General features: G+C 36.0%; 1 protein-coding gene and 1 long non-coding RNA gene across 8 annotated transcripts in view; one reads left to right on the forward strand and one right to left on the reverse strand.

The window, feature by feature from the left end:
• The window catches only part of PDE5A (phosphodiesterase 5A), a 70,029-nt gene extending 63,035 nt beyond the window's left edge, over positions 1 to 6,994 (forward strand). For all 7 annotated transcript variants that reach the window (XM_075501175.1, XM_075501170.1, XM_075501169.1 and 4 more), the window contains one exon: positions 1,926 to 6,994. In XM_075501175.1, coding sequence (XP_075357290.1) covers positions 1,926 to 2,063 — 138 coding nt within the window. In that variant the 3' untranslated portion in view covers positions 2,064 to 6,994. The remainder of the gene's footprint in view (positions 1 to 1,925) is intronic.
• The window catches only part of LOC142409526 (uncharacterized), an 82,761-nt gene that overhangs the window by 61,179 nt on the left and 9,265 nt on the right, over positions 1 to 12,317 (reverse strand). Inside the window, exon 3 of the long non-coding RNA XR_012775671.1 lies at positions 536 to 652. This is a non-coding gene — a long non-coding RNA (uncharacterized LOC142409526). The remainder of the gene's footprint in view (positions 1 to 535; positions 653 to 12,317) is intronic.

The raw sequence follows: 12,317 nt of genomic DNA on the forward strand, positions 1-12,317 counted from the left end.
TTGTCATCTTGTCTCAAAGTCTGACCTGAACTGGAACAGCACATGGCAGGCTGACAGTGTCTGGGACTTTTATAGACTCAGAGTATGCCAGCACGTGTCCTAACCTGACAGATAAGTGAGAGTGACTTACCTGCAGGGGCAGAGAGCACTGAAGAGGATGGGGAGCCTATGAGGAAGTGACAAAACGCGTAACAGTACTGGTAAATCCAAGGAAGGGGCTAGGGTTTGAGCTGATCCAGTGTTTGTTTATTTTGACTGGAGTACAGGTAGGGGATATTACCTGCTTACACAGGTTTTTGTTTTCTTCAATGAGTAATAAATGGTAAAACGTATAAACAACTTCAATGTTACTTTGAAAATGATCAAGCACACAGTTCACTCTCCAATGTTCTAATGCTATAAAAGCAAACAATAAACAGGGTTGTAATGACAGCCTTTTCACTGTTTTCTTAGCTTTCATCCAGTCAGTAGGAATTTGACACAAAATGCAAACAGAGATGAGTTCCCAATATGGCACTGCAAGTATGTGACTTACCATGTTATTCAGAGTAGGTCAGATCCCAATGAACTGAAGTTTTGTGGCTTGTGTTAGCTAGGTAACCAGTGCAGTTAAACTGAATAATCTACAAGTCTTCCCTTTACGTTCAGAAATCTGAAAAAATAAGAGAAATGTGTTTCATTCTCTTCATTTTTTAATTGAAAAAAGTACCATTTAGCAGTTCTAAATGCTGTTTAGATATATTCTGATAAATAAAACAGGAAAACTCCAGAGATATTTGACAGCCCCGTTCTTATAGTGGTGTAAATCAAGAATAATTTGATTAAGTTTACTGGAACTAATGAAGCAGTCTATAAAGCCAAAAGGAGCTATGAAGATTTATACAAGCTGATAATTCAGTGGGGTCCCTATGTAAAGTTACAAGAGAACTAGACATTGCTAACCTCACTTTATTTGAATGAGACCTGAATTCTGTGTGAAATTCTGACTGATTTTATGTTTTGTATAGTGACCAGCAGAGGGGCCAGGATTCTTCTCTGTATACTTTGCAGTCGGTCATAGTAGTTATAGAATCAGTGGGCTCAAACATTCTTTCCCATACTTTATTGCCCCACACTGTCTGAACTATTAAACTCCCACTTGACACTTCTGAATAGTGTGACTTCATTCCAAAAGCCAACAGAACCCTTTATGCAAGTAAGGACTGACTGTCATAGTCTGAGGATACATTTTCATCACTTCCATCAGGAAAGAAAACCATACAAAAATGCTTATGAATTGTTCTTTTATTTTTTCAATTCTATATTTAAATACCAGAATCCAGTTTTCCTTCACTCTGATATAGTAACACAGCCACATCATGAAAAATACTTGATTGACTTGTCACAGTTACTCCTAAAAGGCACTAAGTGTCAAATGTAATTAATCTATCATGTGCTAACTGTCTTGAATTCAAATATTTCTGGGAGAAGTCCTCTGAATCAGTTGATACACTGTCAGTGAATATGGTCCCATTGACTATACCTGCTCTGTGTCTGATTACCATTCCAAGGTCACCCTTATGACCAACTTTGCTATACATTCAAAGGACTGGTTTGCAAACAAAGTCCATGCGTAGTACTTGCCTAGGAATACTGGACAGGTCATTTGGGCATAATACAACAAACTTATCGTGGTTCCTTCTGCACCTATGTATCAAGTGCGGTATGGACACTGCCGCTCGGTCTAATCTGCACTAGTGCCTGGTAATGGTGTTCATGTTTGATGTGCAGCAGGAAACCTTCCTTGAAGTTCAAAATACAAGTTCAATTTCAATTATAGATAGACCTCGTATTTCAATCATTCTGGTCACTCTCATGGTCATCTTTAAAAACACTTACTTTGTTGTTAAATGTAATCTGTTTTACATGTTCTTAATTTATTTCAGGCCCTAACGCATGTGTCAGAGGCCTGCTACCCTTTACTGGATGGCTGTAGAAAAAATAGGCAGAAATGGCAATCCTTAGCTGAACAACAAGAGAAGAATCTGATTAATGGAGAAAGCAATCAAGCCAAACGGAACTGAGATGCTGATTTCACAACCACAAGCTTAAATTCACATAAAGACATAGTAATAGGGGAGTACTGCATTATGCTAAACACTGTATGAATTTGGCTTATGTTTTGCCACATTTCAAGATATAGCATGACAATGTATATGCCAAGGTTATATAAAGATAGTATGTTTCTTTTATTACATCTGATTGAGATGGAAAAAGATCTGCAAGGGTAGTGTTTGCTACCTTGTTCCACAAGAAGGTACGAGTGCAGTTACTCGACTGTCCCCGAGAGCCTATTACTTTATAGATGTATATAGTTGTTTAGTGATCAGATGTTGTGGCCAGTATCTTAAAGACTACTGCATTTCGCACCTTTTTTCCTCTTCCAGTCTTGCTGTGTTATGTTATAAAAGTAATGAGCAGTCTTGCCTGTTCTCTTCCCAGAGGTTCAGAGGAAAGATTGGGACTAACTCTGGAGAGCCTAATCCAGCATACACTAGGCTAACCCCTTTCAGGAGATAGAACTGGGCTTCGAAGTGAAAAAGCCCCTGAATCTGTGCACCCAGTAGTTTTTTCCATATTAGAGGAATGTCTTAGCAAATGTCTTACATTTGGAGAAATTTTTAAAAACCCTGTGAATTACTAGGCAATGGGGGTCTCAGGAGTTTTGTGGTAGAAGTGTCGTAATTATCCATGAATAACGGAAACTGCTTGAAGATTGATGAAATGTCACAGCATAACTGACAGGCTGCCATGGAAGAATGGCTCCCATAGAAAGCTGCAAGAAGCACACAGAGAAATGGAAACTAAACAGGATCATTTTTATATGCTGGTTTTAACTTCATTTGGAAGTTGAATTTAACATCATCATAACCAACAGACTGCATCACGGGCAGGAAGAGTAGAAGAGAATGTGACTGCAAGAGCGAGAGATGAAAATCTGAATCAGAATGATGCAGGAATGGCACACTGCTAGTGACTATCACTGACTGATTCTTTAGGCCAGTGCTACTATGAATGGCTATGACCACTTTGAAGAAAGTTTTATGTTAACGTCTTTTAAAAATCATTTTTAGCATTAGTCAATGTTAACAATGATTCATCACAGTGTCTTAAAGGAACAGGAAAAAAGAATACTGAAAGCAAAAATAGCTGAGAATGTTATAGGGGTTTGCCATTTGTATATGAGGCATTAACATTCAGAAACGTAGAAATCAATTAACTTGCACTAGTAAAAAAAGCAATGTTGATATTTAAATAAAGATGACTAATAAAAATTGTTTTGAATTGGGAACCAATACAAGAAAATACACACATTAGACAAGCCCCAAAAGAGTAATACGAAGAGAGTACTATTCTTTGGGTAGACAGGATTAGGAGACTAATGTCAGCAGTCTAAGATTGGTTAGCAGTAGGTGTAACTTCGGCTGCACAGAGACACAGAAAATATTACTGTTTTTTAATCTGTAGTAATGATTTTTCAGTTAAAATCAGCAATAGTGTTAGGCAAAAGTAATACATTTGGGATTGTACTTTGAAGTGTGGGAGTTTATTTGTATCACAGTAATCCAAAAATTTCTAGTTGGAAACCGCAATAAATTCTTCTTCCGAGGAGATGATCAATCCCCCCTTGTAAGAGCTGGTCAGAAAGACAGTGAAAACGACCTCTTTTTATCAGTCTCTGCATTTGGATAAACTATACCAGACGCTAACAAAAGATGAAGCAAATGTTTCAAAATGTTTGACAATACTGAGTTTCATAGTCAATTTTTTTAAATGTAGAATAAGGTATTCTGATAGTCTGCAGCATTTCTGCTAACCTAAATTATTTGTCACTGATTAAATCCTATCTCAAACTTCTCTAATGACTACCAATAATATTTTACTGCAGCTGCATTTGAAAACATTTTTCTACAAAAGTATTTCTCCTGATTTCTTTTTTTCCAGATTTTCAAAAAAAGTATGGAGGTCAACAATAATTAAGAATTCTAGGGCTACTGTTATGCAGTGCTCCATATGTGTATTTTTTACTACATACAATGTATGTATGTAGTATGTCATAGCTATGCAGAAAAATGACAGCAGCCTGCCCCCCCAATATCCTCCCCCCCAAAAAAAAGTTTTTAGGTACTTTTTGATAAATAGGAAACTTTGCTTCAGGATTTGCATAGTCCTTGCATATTCTTTTCCTTGAATGCTTGAGATACTGAAATATAATTATTACGCTAACTGATGAGATACGTATTTAATATAAATATGAATAAAGTATATGTATATAAAGGTGTATTCTTGCTAGTATGGTTGAGACTAGTAATTCATGGTGACAACACAGCAAATCAACTATGGTGATATTACAGTGTAGTGACGTATCATTTACATTAAGATCCCAGTATTTCTTTGCTATATTGTATGTTCAGCAAAACTTTATTATGACTTAAACTTATAACTACTACAAAGGAGTGCTGGATTCATACCTTTGATTTGAGAAAAATGGACATGACGTTGCATTTTTTCAAAGGTTCACTTAAAATGAACACAGTTATACACTATGTGCATATATTTAATTACATATCTGTAGACATTTATCCCACAGAATTTCTTCCACTACAAAGATTGGAACATAAATAGAAACACAGTTCCTAGCAAATAAACCATTTAAATGTCATAATACACCTGTATCTCTATATATTTCTACAAAACCAAACCCTTTACACTACTGGTTTAAGAACCTTAAAAGCATAGATTGCTGTACTTCATGACATTTCAGAGAGTAATCAAATTGTTTATATAGTTTTACTCTGCCTGAAGGCAAAGTCAGAGTGTGCTGGTTTTGTGTCATAGTTTTGTCTGAACTGTTTGCAGAAATTGCTCGTTCTTTTCGTAATGTAGATAGGTGACAATATGAAAAAAAGCCAGGCTGTTTTCTGCCTGAAATTCATTGCCTTCAGAATTCAACATTTTCAAACCCAGCTAGTGGATTACAGCCATGCAGCTGCCATTAATTTCATAATGAGTTGCATATCTAATTATTTTAGTCAGGTCTCAAACATATTCTCCCCAATTTTTATTGTCTAGCTAAAGTAATCAGTGTGGATTGTACAAGAAATAAGCTGAAATGGAGTTTTATCACTTTGTCAGTTCAGTCTTAAGTCCATTAAAGCCATTGTGAAATCTGATATTTAAGTCTTCGGTTACAGAATTTCTCCCGCTAATTTTTAATACTTGTCTCAATGAAGACATCTAAGTTAGTATCCTACTTGCTCTTAGACGTGGACATATTTTCTTTTAAAGTCACTCCACAGTTTAACGCTTAGAGTACACTTTTCTTTCTGTTTTTGTTCCCCTTCTGAAAAAATTATTTGTCATACGTATTAACATACACAAAATCACTGATTAACCCTACCTCTTCTAATTAAAAATAACCGTGAGGCTCTTAAGCTGTAGGTAGTACTTCTTTTCCAACAAGTTAGTCACGTGTTCAATATTAGCTGTAGAATGTCTAGGTTTTCTATTATCTCACACAATAAAAGAAAGGAGGGGAAAATAATGTAATGTTGATTTTGGAGATGTTATTGATTTTTAATTAGTAGCAGTTTAAAGTTAAGAGTAGATTACTCTGATATCTTCACAGAATACAAGTACAAGTGGGCTAGTGATAAAAGTGAATAATCTATTCCATTGATGAGCAGCTGATCTCTCTTAGAAGAGAGGACTGAAGTCTGATTTTATGCATCAACCTCTGAAAATTGCGTGCATGTAAAGATAAACTTTAGAACTCCAATCCAATGCATTTTATCTGGCTGTGGCACAAACTGACAAAATCAGAACACTGTCTAATTCATATATAAGATCTTCCAAAATTACAAGGTAACTGATTTTCCAACCCATTATACAGAAAGATTATGAAGAGTCAGATCTAGCTCCTTAAAATTAGGGGATGTTGCCTGAGTGATCTGGTTGGTGCCCCTTGCAGTTATGCATAAGAAAATAGCAGAGAGTTTTGATGGAAAAAATGCCTCACTCATACTAAATTCATATATTTTTAAAGGTTTTCTAGAGACCTAGTATTTCAGGCGAATTTATACATTAGCTTTAGTTAGGAGCCTTGTCTCTGTGATGCTGTAGTTTCTTCTTCATGTCAAATCACATGCAGTTTACATTCCACAAGGTTTCGGCTTTATTTCACAGTTCCCTGCTGTACTTCTTCAGGGACTTGCACTAATTTGAAAGATAAGCTTGAACATTGGAGCTTGAATAAAAAAATTAGTTTGGCCAGAGCATGGTAAATAATGAGGGCTGGATTTTTTGGTTTGGACTTTCACAGGAACAAGAAACATCACAGAATCTGGCCTGGTAATGAGTGACACTTGCTAAATACAGCAAATTGTGGCAGCAAGGTATTTTATCTTTGTCATTGCTAGATGAATGGAAATTGCATGGGAAAGTTTGTTTTCCACATAAAGAAGTTTGTTTCCATAGAGAAACTCGTATCTAAGTACCACTGTTTGTAAATGTATATTTATGTGACAATGCTATATAATAGCTAGTTTCCACTAACTTTCACAGCATGAGCTTGTCATGCCAGGGCCTAAGGCATGCTCACATGCCCATTTGAAGTCAATTACGTGATTCCCATTTACCTCAGTGGGAGCTGGATTGAGCTGTATAGAAAGTGAAAGAATGGGTCAAATCCACCTTTTTTACCTATAAAGAGGGACCAAACTCTTACCCTTGGTAACACCTGCCTCACCTGCTCTTTGCTGTATTCAGCTATTCCTGCTGATGCCCAAGGTACCTTACAGATGTAACTGAAGTTAGAATTTGAGCCCTCTATGTATTCACGTGGCAGACACCTGCATGTGTCTCTTAAAGAATGTAGTGTGAAATGCACTGTAAATAGTTTTAATATACATTTCTATTATAGTTTAATAAAAATCTTAATCACAGTCACTAGCCACTGAGTTTGTCCATTTGTATTCTTTTATCTTTTAAAAATATTTGAACAAATATATAGTTTCTGGGCACAGTATTTTTGTACTAGGTTAAGGGGGTTACTCTGTATATTATGTTTTGCCTTGAAGCAGTATTAAAGTCTTCTGAATGTTATGTGTTCTCGCTTGCTTCTGTCCTATGACTACTTAGTAAAACTAGTTGCACTACTTAGGAGAATTATTAGTCCTACTTACTGTACAGCTGATAGAGAATATAGAGTCAGGTTATTTTCTATGGTCAAACTGCTGCTTATTATTTCCTCATTCTTCTCTTTGTACTGTTTTCATGCTTTTTAAAATAAAAAGGATTATGTCGAATTTTACTGTTTGTTAATTAATATTATTGAGGTTGACTTTTCAACACCTCATTGTTCCCTGATTCAGATCATTGCTTCTGTAAATTTACATTTCATAATAACTTCTCTAGGTCCTAGAAATCCTGGAGAGAAAAACTTCATTATTAATATCAAGATACTTATAACATAAGTACTACTGAGATGAGCCAGTGGTAAAGTACTTCTCGTTTAAAGCCAGCAAAAAATAATTCACTGCTACTAACCACTAGAGAGCACTGCAGCTACACTTCTACACTTACTAGGAGCTGTCAGAAACCAGTTTATTTATTGGATAGAACTGGCAAATACAACTGTTAACACAGATCCATCCTCATCCCTTGCCCCCAGATATCAATTCCTGGGGTAGCATGTAAGAGAGATGGAAGTAGTCAACCCAGTGACTTCAAACAAAACTGTGAAAAAGTCATTTTTGACAACAAAAGCCTCATCATGTGCAAACTGCTGATCCTAGAAGTAATTCTAGACCAACGGGCTTCTTGGCAATTTCTGTTCTTTGCCTATTAGGTTCTCCACAGCAACACTTCTGGCTTGACTTTTTTTAGCTCTAGGCAAAACCAACAAGTATGTACGTCCCTGACAAACAACAGTCTCATTCAAAAAGTTATGAAGGGCCAGATTTAGTTCAGCACAAAACACAAGCACTGTTTGCTGGAACCAACTGCAATTTATGAGTGCAACTGAACAACTGCCTATGTACAGCTACATATATCAGGTAACCATTTGCTGTTGGGACTACAACCTTTCCAGCCCACTCACCAACCTAGTCATGCTCCTGCTTAGTCTTCACTGGCCTAGTGAATGTTTGAATTCATTTCTGAGAAGTGGCGCAGTTTTCAACAGGAGTACTGGAATTCATTTCTTACCTAGCCCAGAAAAGAATATAACCTTGAACGAGGGCATTTTTATTGAAGAGGTGAAAAAGAATATTACACTCAGTCTTTCACATCTTGCACAACTACGATGCCTTTTTAACAAATGGAAAAGACAATAGCTCCTTCCTCCAGCCATATTTTCACTAACAGTGGTGACAGCTATTGCTGACATGCATTTCACATTCCTGTGAAATCTCACCGTTTAAGATTTTTTGGAAATAATTCAAATGTGTGAGTTTGCTACAGTAGTAAGCTTTAGGATCTAAATTTATGGAATCTGACAGCCATTGAGTTTTTCAGCCCTTCAGAGGAGAGAAGCATTTCTTAGCACGCACAGAACTTTAGAACTCCAATTTCAGTTGAAAAATATCAGAATTTATAAACACAGTAAATTTTTGCTTCAGTATTTACAATGCAGTATTTCTTGAAATACCTGGCTGCATGCTTTCCCCCCATTATTCCAAAGCTCTTATTTACCATGGAAATGTATTTTTACATTTCCTGAGAGATTGAACTGTTCTCCAAACGGCTGCATTATTTTCTGTTCTGAGTCTGTACTATCAAGTAAAGATAAAATACTCTTTCCTGCTGAAATATGAGGATAATCAATTCCACCATAACCTGCTACTCCCCACCCAGTGGTTCATAATGGCTGATAAATAGATCTATACTTTACACAGATTTATTTTGTTTAACATCATCAAAGATCTTTAACAAAAACTAGGGGTAAAATCCATGGTTAAGTCATACCACTAGTTTACACATGATACATTCACATATTGGCATTTCTTCAGAATCCTTTTTTGTAGTAGTTAATCAAGTCACTGGCACATTATTTTATAATATATATGGCTTTTTAACGGAAGGGAAGTTCATATTACAGATAAGTAGAGGGGTTAATTTGATCAAGGTCACATAGAAAGTCCATTTCTGAGCTGGAAATAGAACCAGGATCTGGGTGTCCATTCTGCTTTTACATGAGACATGAAGAAAATAATGTTTTGTCTTGAAGCCATCTTTTCCTTTTGGATATACAAATATTTCAATATCTGAGACATATCGGGTGCTCTCTTGCTATTATGCTGAGCTCAGAACTCTGAAGCTCAATATTTTACAGATGAGATTAGATTCAAGTCATGAATCCAGATAATCACAATAATCTTTGGTGGAGTTTGGAGCTATATCATAATCAAGAGCAAAAGTGTACGATAAGCAAATAGCTATGTTGAAATGAACTAAAAGTCCAGTTCAAATTTTGGAGAAACTGAAAAGATTGATGCAAACTTTCAATACTGTACATTGATAGCTCATTGGACTATAACTCAACCCCACCCTTTGATCACATTTCATATTCTGAACAAAAAGAAACTACTTCCCTAAATTTGCCTGGAAAATACAGGAAAAGAGTATTTAGATACACATTTAAATACCTTAAATAAGCCTGACACAAAGCCCTGTGGCTCAGCCGACATATCAGTCTCCATGTAACAAGTGACAAATGGCACTAATACTCAGAGATTCATATAATCTTTACTGGAAAAGCACACATTTTTATTGGCAATTGTTCACTCTCACCCTCTTTTCATTGAAACTAGGCTAGATTCTGCTATTCTACGTAATCCTAGGGTTCGTTTTAGCATGCAGTAGTGGATGAAGTAAATACCAGAGTTGTTATTGCTTTAAGAAAATCCTGCATTTTGCTTCTAGATTTTTTTAACCTGGAGCTTATTAGCTCATGCACTTCAGTTCTCTCCAATAATCAACTCTCAAAAACAGGCAGTACTTTATGGATCAGGGGCATTACACAGAAATTAAAAAGGAGTGTATACAGACACTTAAGAGTAAGTTTTAAGATTCACAGCCCACTACTAACTAATCAGACAAATGGATCTATACTCACTGGAAACTTCTAAGTAATCTTCAAATATGATCTAATCCTGCTGCAATACAACATCCAATTGCAATACATACTTTGAAATTATTTATCCAAGAGATGGCATTAGTTAGGCTCCATCAAGCTCCGTGTTGCTAGGCCACCCATAGTTATGCTAAAGTTGGCTTTATTGGCATAGAATTATCTATTTACCATAGATATAAACTTGAGTATTGTGGTTTAAATGCTTAGTAAAACTTCACAATAAGGGATCCAGGGGCACTTAAATGATTGAAGTGCCCAACCATCTTTGCAAATCCATCCCAAAACATATAGAAGAATCACACAGTAGAAAACATGCATAAACACTGCCAAATCAGTTCACAACTACCTGACAGAAACCAGTTAATCTGCATGGTTTTAACAGGGTTTCATCTCTCTCTTTATATATAATATTATATATAATAATATTTACATAAGTATATTATGTTTATGCTGGCACCAAGCCATTATCACTCCATGGAAAAGCTGAGTTCTACCGTCCTAGCTAAATTTAGGCAGAACAACTTGAAGACAAGCCACAAAATAAATAGGATAGACAAATATAACCCACAGCAAAAGCATTTTTGTCACCCAGATCTTTGGAACCTCATTGTCAATTACCATCATAATACAGCTTGGTATGATTATCACAGGCTAGCATGATGAGATTGGCATGACCATATAAGTTAATAATTTATTTCCATCCACCTCATTTAAAGATCAAACTTCAAAGTTAAACAGTTAGTGCATTTTCAGTGTTCTGAAGCTGGCACGTTGAAGAAAGCCACGATGCCAAGAATACACACCCTTAGCTTTCACAACTTTCATGCAACCAGCAATACTAAAAAACAAGTTTTTCAATGCACCATCTAAGCAAAAATTGTAGTTTTGAAAACCACACAAGGAAGAGGTAGACAGAAGAAGGGAAAAGGTTGTGGAATATTCCAACATAAAAAAAAAAAATCTATAAAAACAATTTTAATTATAATTTTAGAAGGAAACCCAGCTTTTATAGGAACTCAGAAGAACTCTGAATAAAGTGTATATCTATGATTCTAGTACATGTAAGAAAACTGAAGTCAGATTTTAGTGCATTAATAGTCCTAAGTACGTCATATAAATTGTGAGAGATTAAAAAGACGGCTGCTTGTTCTAGCACTGACATTCCGTGAGACCTCAGCGAAGAACAGTTCTTTATGCTGTCAGTGCTACACCAATGTAGAGATACCATGAAACTCATACATATTGACGACCTGTGGAGATTCTTACTTAACTGACAGATCTGTGGGGCTGATCTGAACGGGATCCTAAGGATTCATGCCCAGTGAAAAGAAGTGTTAAGGAAGGGAAAAATGGGACAGAAATGGAGCAACAAGCTTTGATGTGAAATTCAGGACCCAGCTACTCGCTGCTCCCATGGTGAAAAGGTTTGGAGTTGGGTGGTTGGCCTGACTTCTGAGGGAGACCAAAGAATCACAAGGGGGGAAAGGCAAGTTGTGAGATAACTGACCAGAAAAGCACATCTGAGAGATCTTCCTGTTAGATGAGGCCTTGCTCCAGAAGACCCTCCCCCTTTTTTACAGTTCAGAAAAACTGCTGAAGTTAAGTTTGATGTAGAAATTCATACTTAACCTGCAGAATGTCACTACTCTGAGTTATTTTTTCAGAGGTTAAGAAGATAGACTAGATTCAAATGAGGAAAGCAATCAGTAGCATTAGTTTTGTTTAAATATATAAACACTACTTCAGATACCTTAGCATTTCTTAAATGAAATGAATCAGGAGGTTCTTGGAGAGAATGCAGAACCCACCTAAAAAGTAGAAAAGCTTTCTTGAAATGCTCAAAATAAAAGGTCATTTCCTATTTGTTAGATTTCATATATGAATTATTCACATGATTTCAGGCCTCAATTTTCTACTGGATACAACAGAACTGGTTCAAAAGTTGCACTACACTGTCAGAAAGAACCCTTCTGCAAAGACTGTAAAGAGAGTTAATAATTTTGTTAAGCAACAAAAATTGGATGAACTATAACCAGACACCAGGTATTTTTGTTTATGTACATACACTAAATAAATAATATAGACTGACGATGATAACTGCAAAGGTAAAGATACACGCCAATGCAATAAAATGAGATAATCT

Source organism: Mycteria americana, chromosome 4 (assembly GCF_035582795.1).
Source record: "Mycteria americana isolate JAX WOST 10 ecotype Jacksonville Zoo and Gardens chromosome 4, USCA_MyAme_1.0, whole genome shotgun sequence".
In the NCBI taxonomy this organism is placed as follows: domain Eukaryota; kingdom Metazoa; phylum Chordata; class Aves; order Ciconiiformes; family Ciconiidae; genus Mycteria; species Mycteria americana.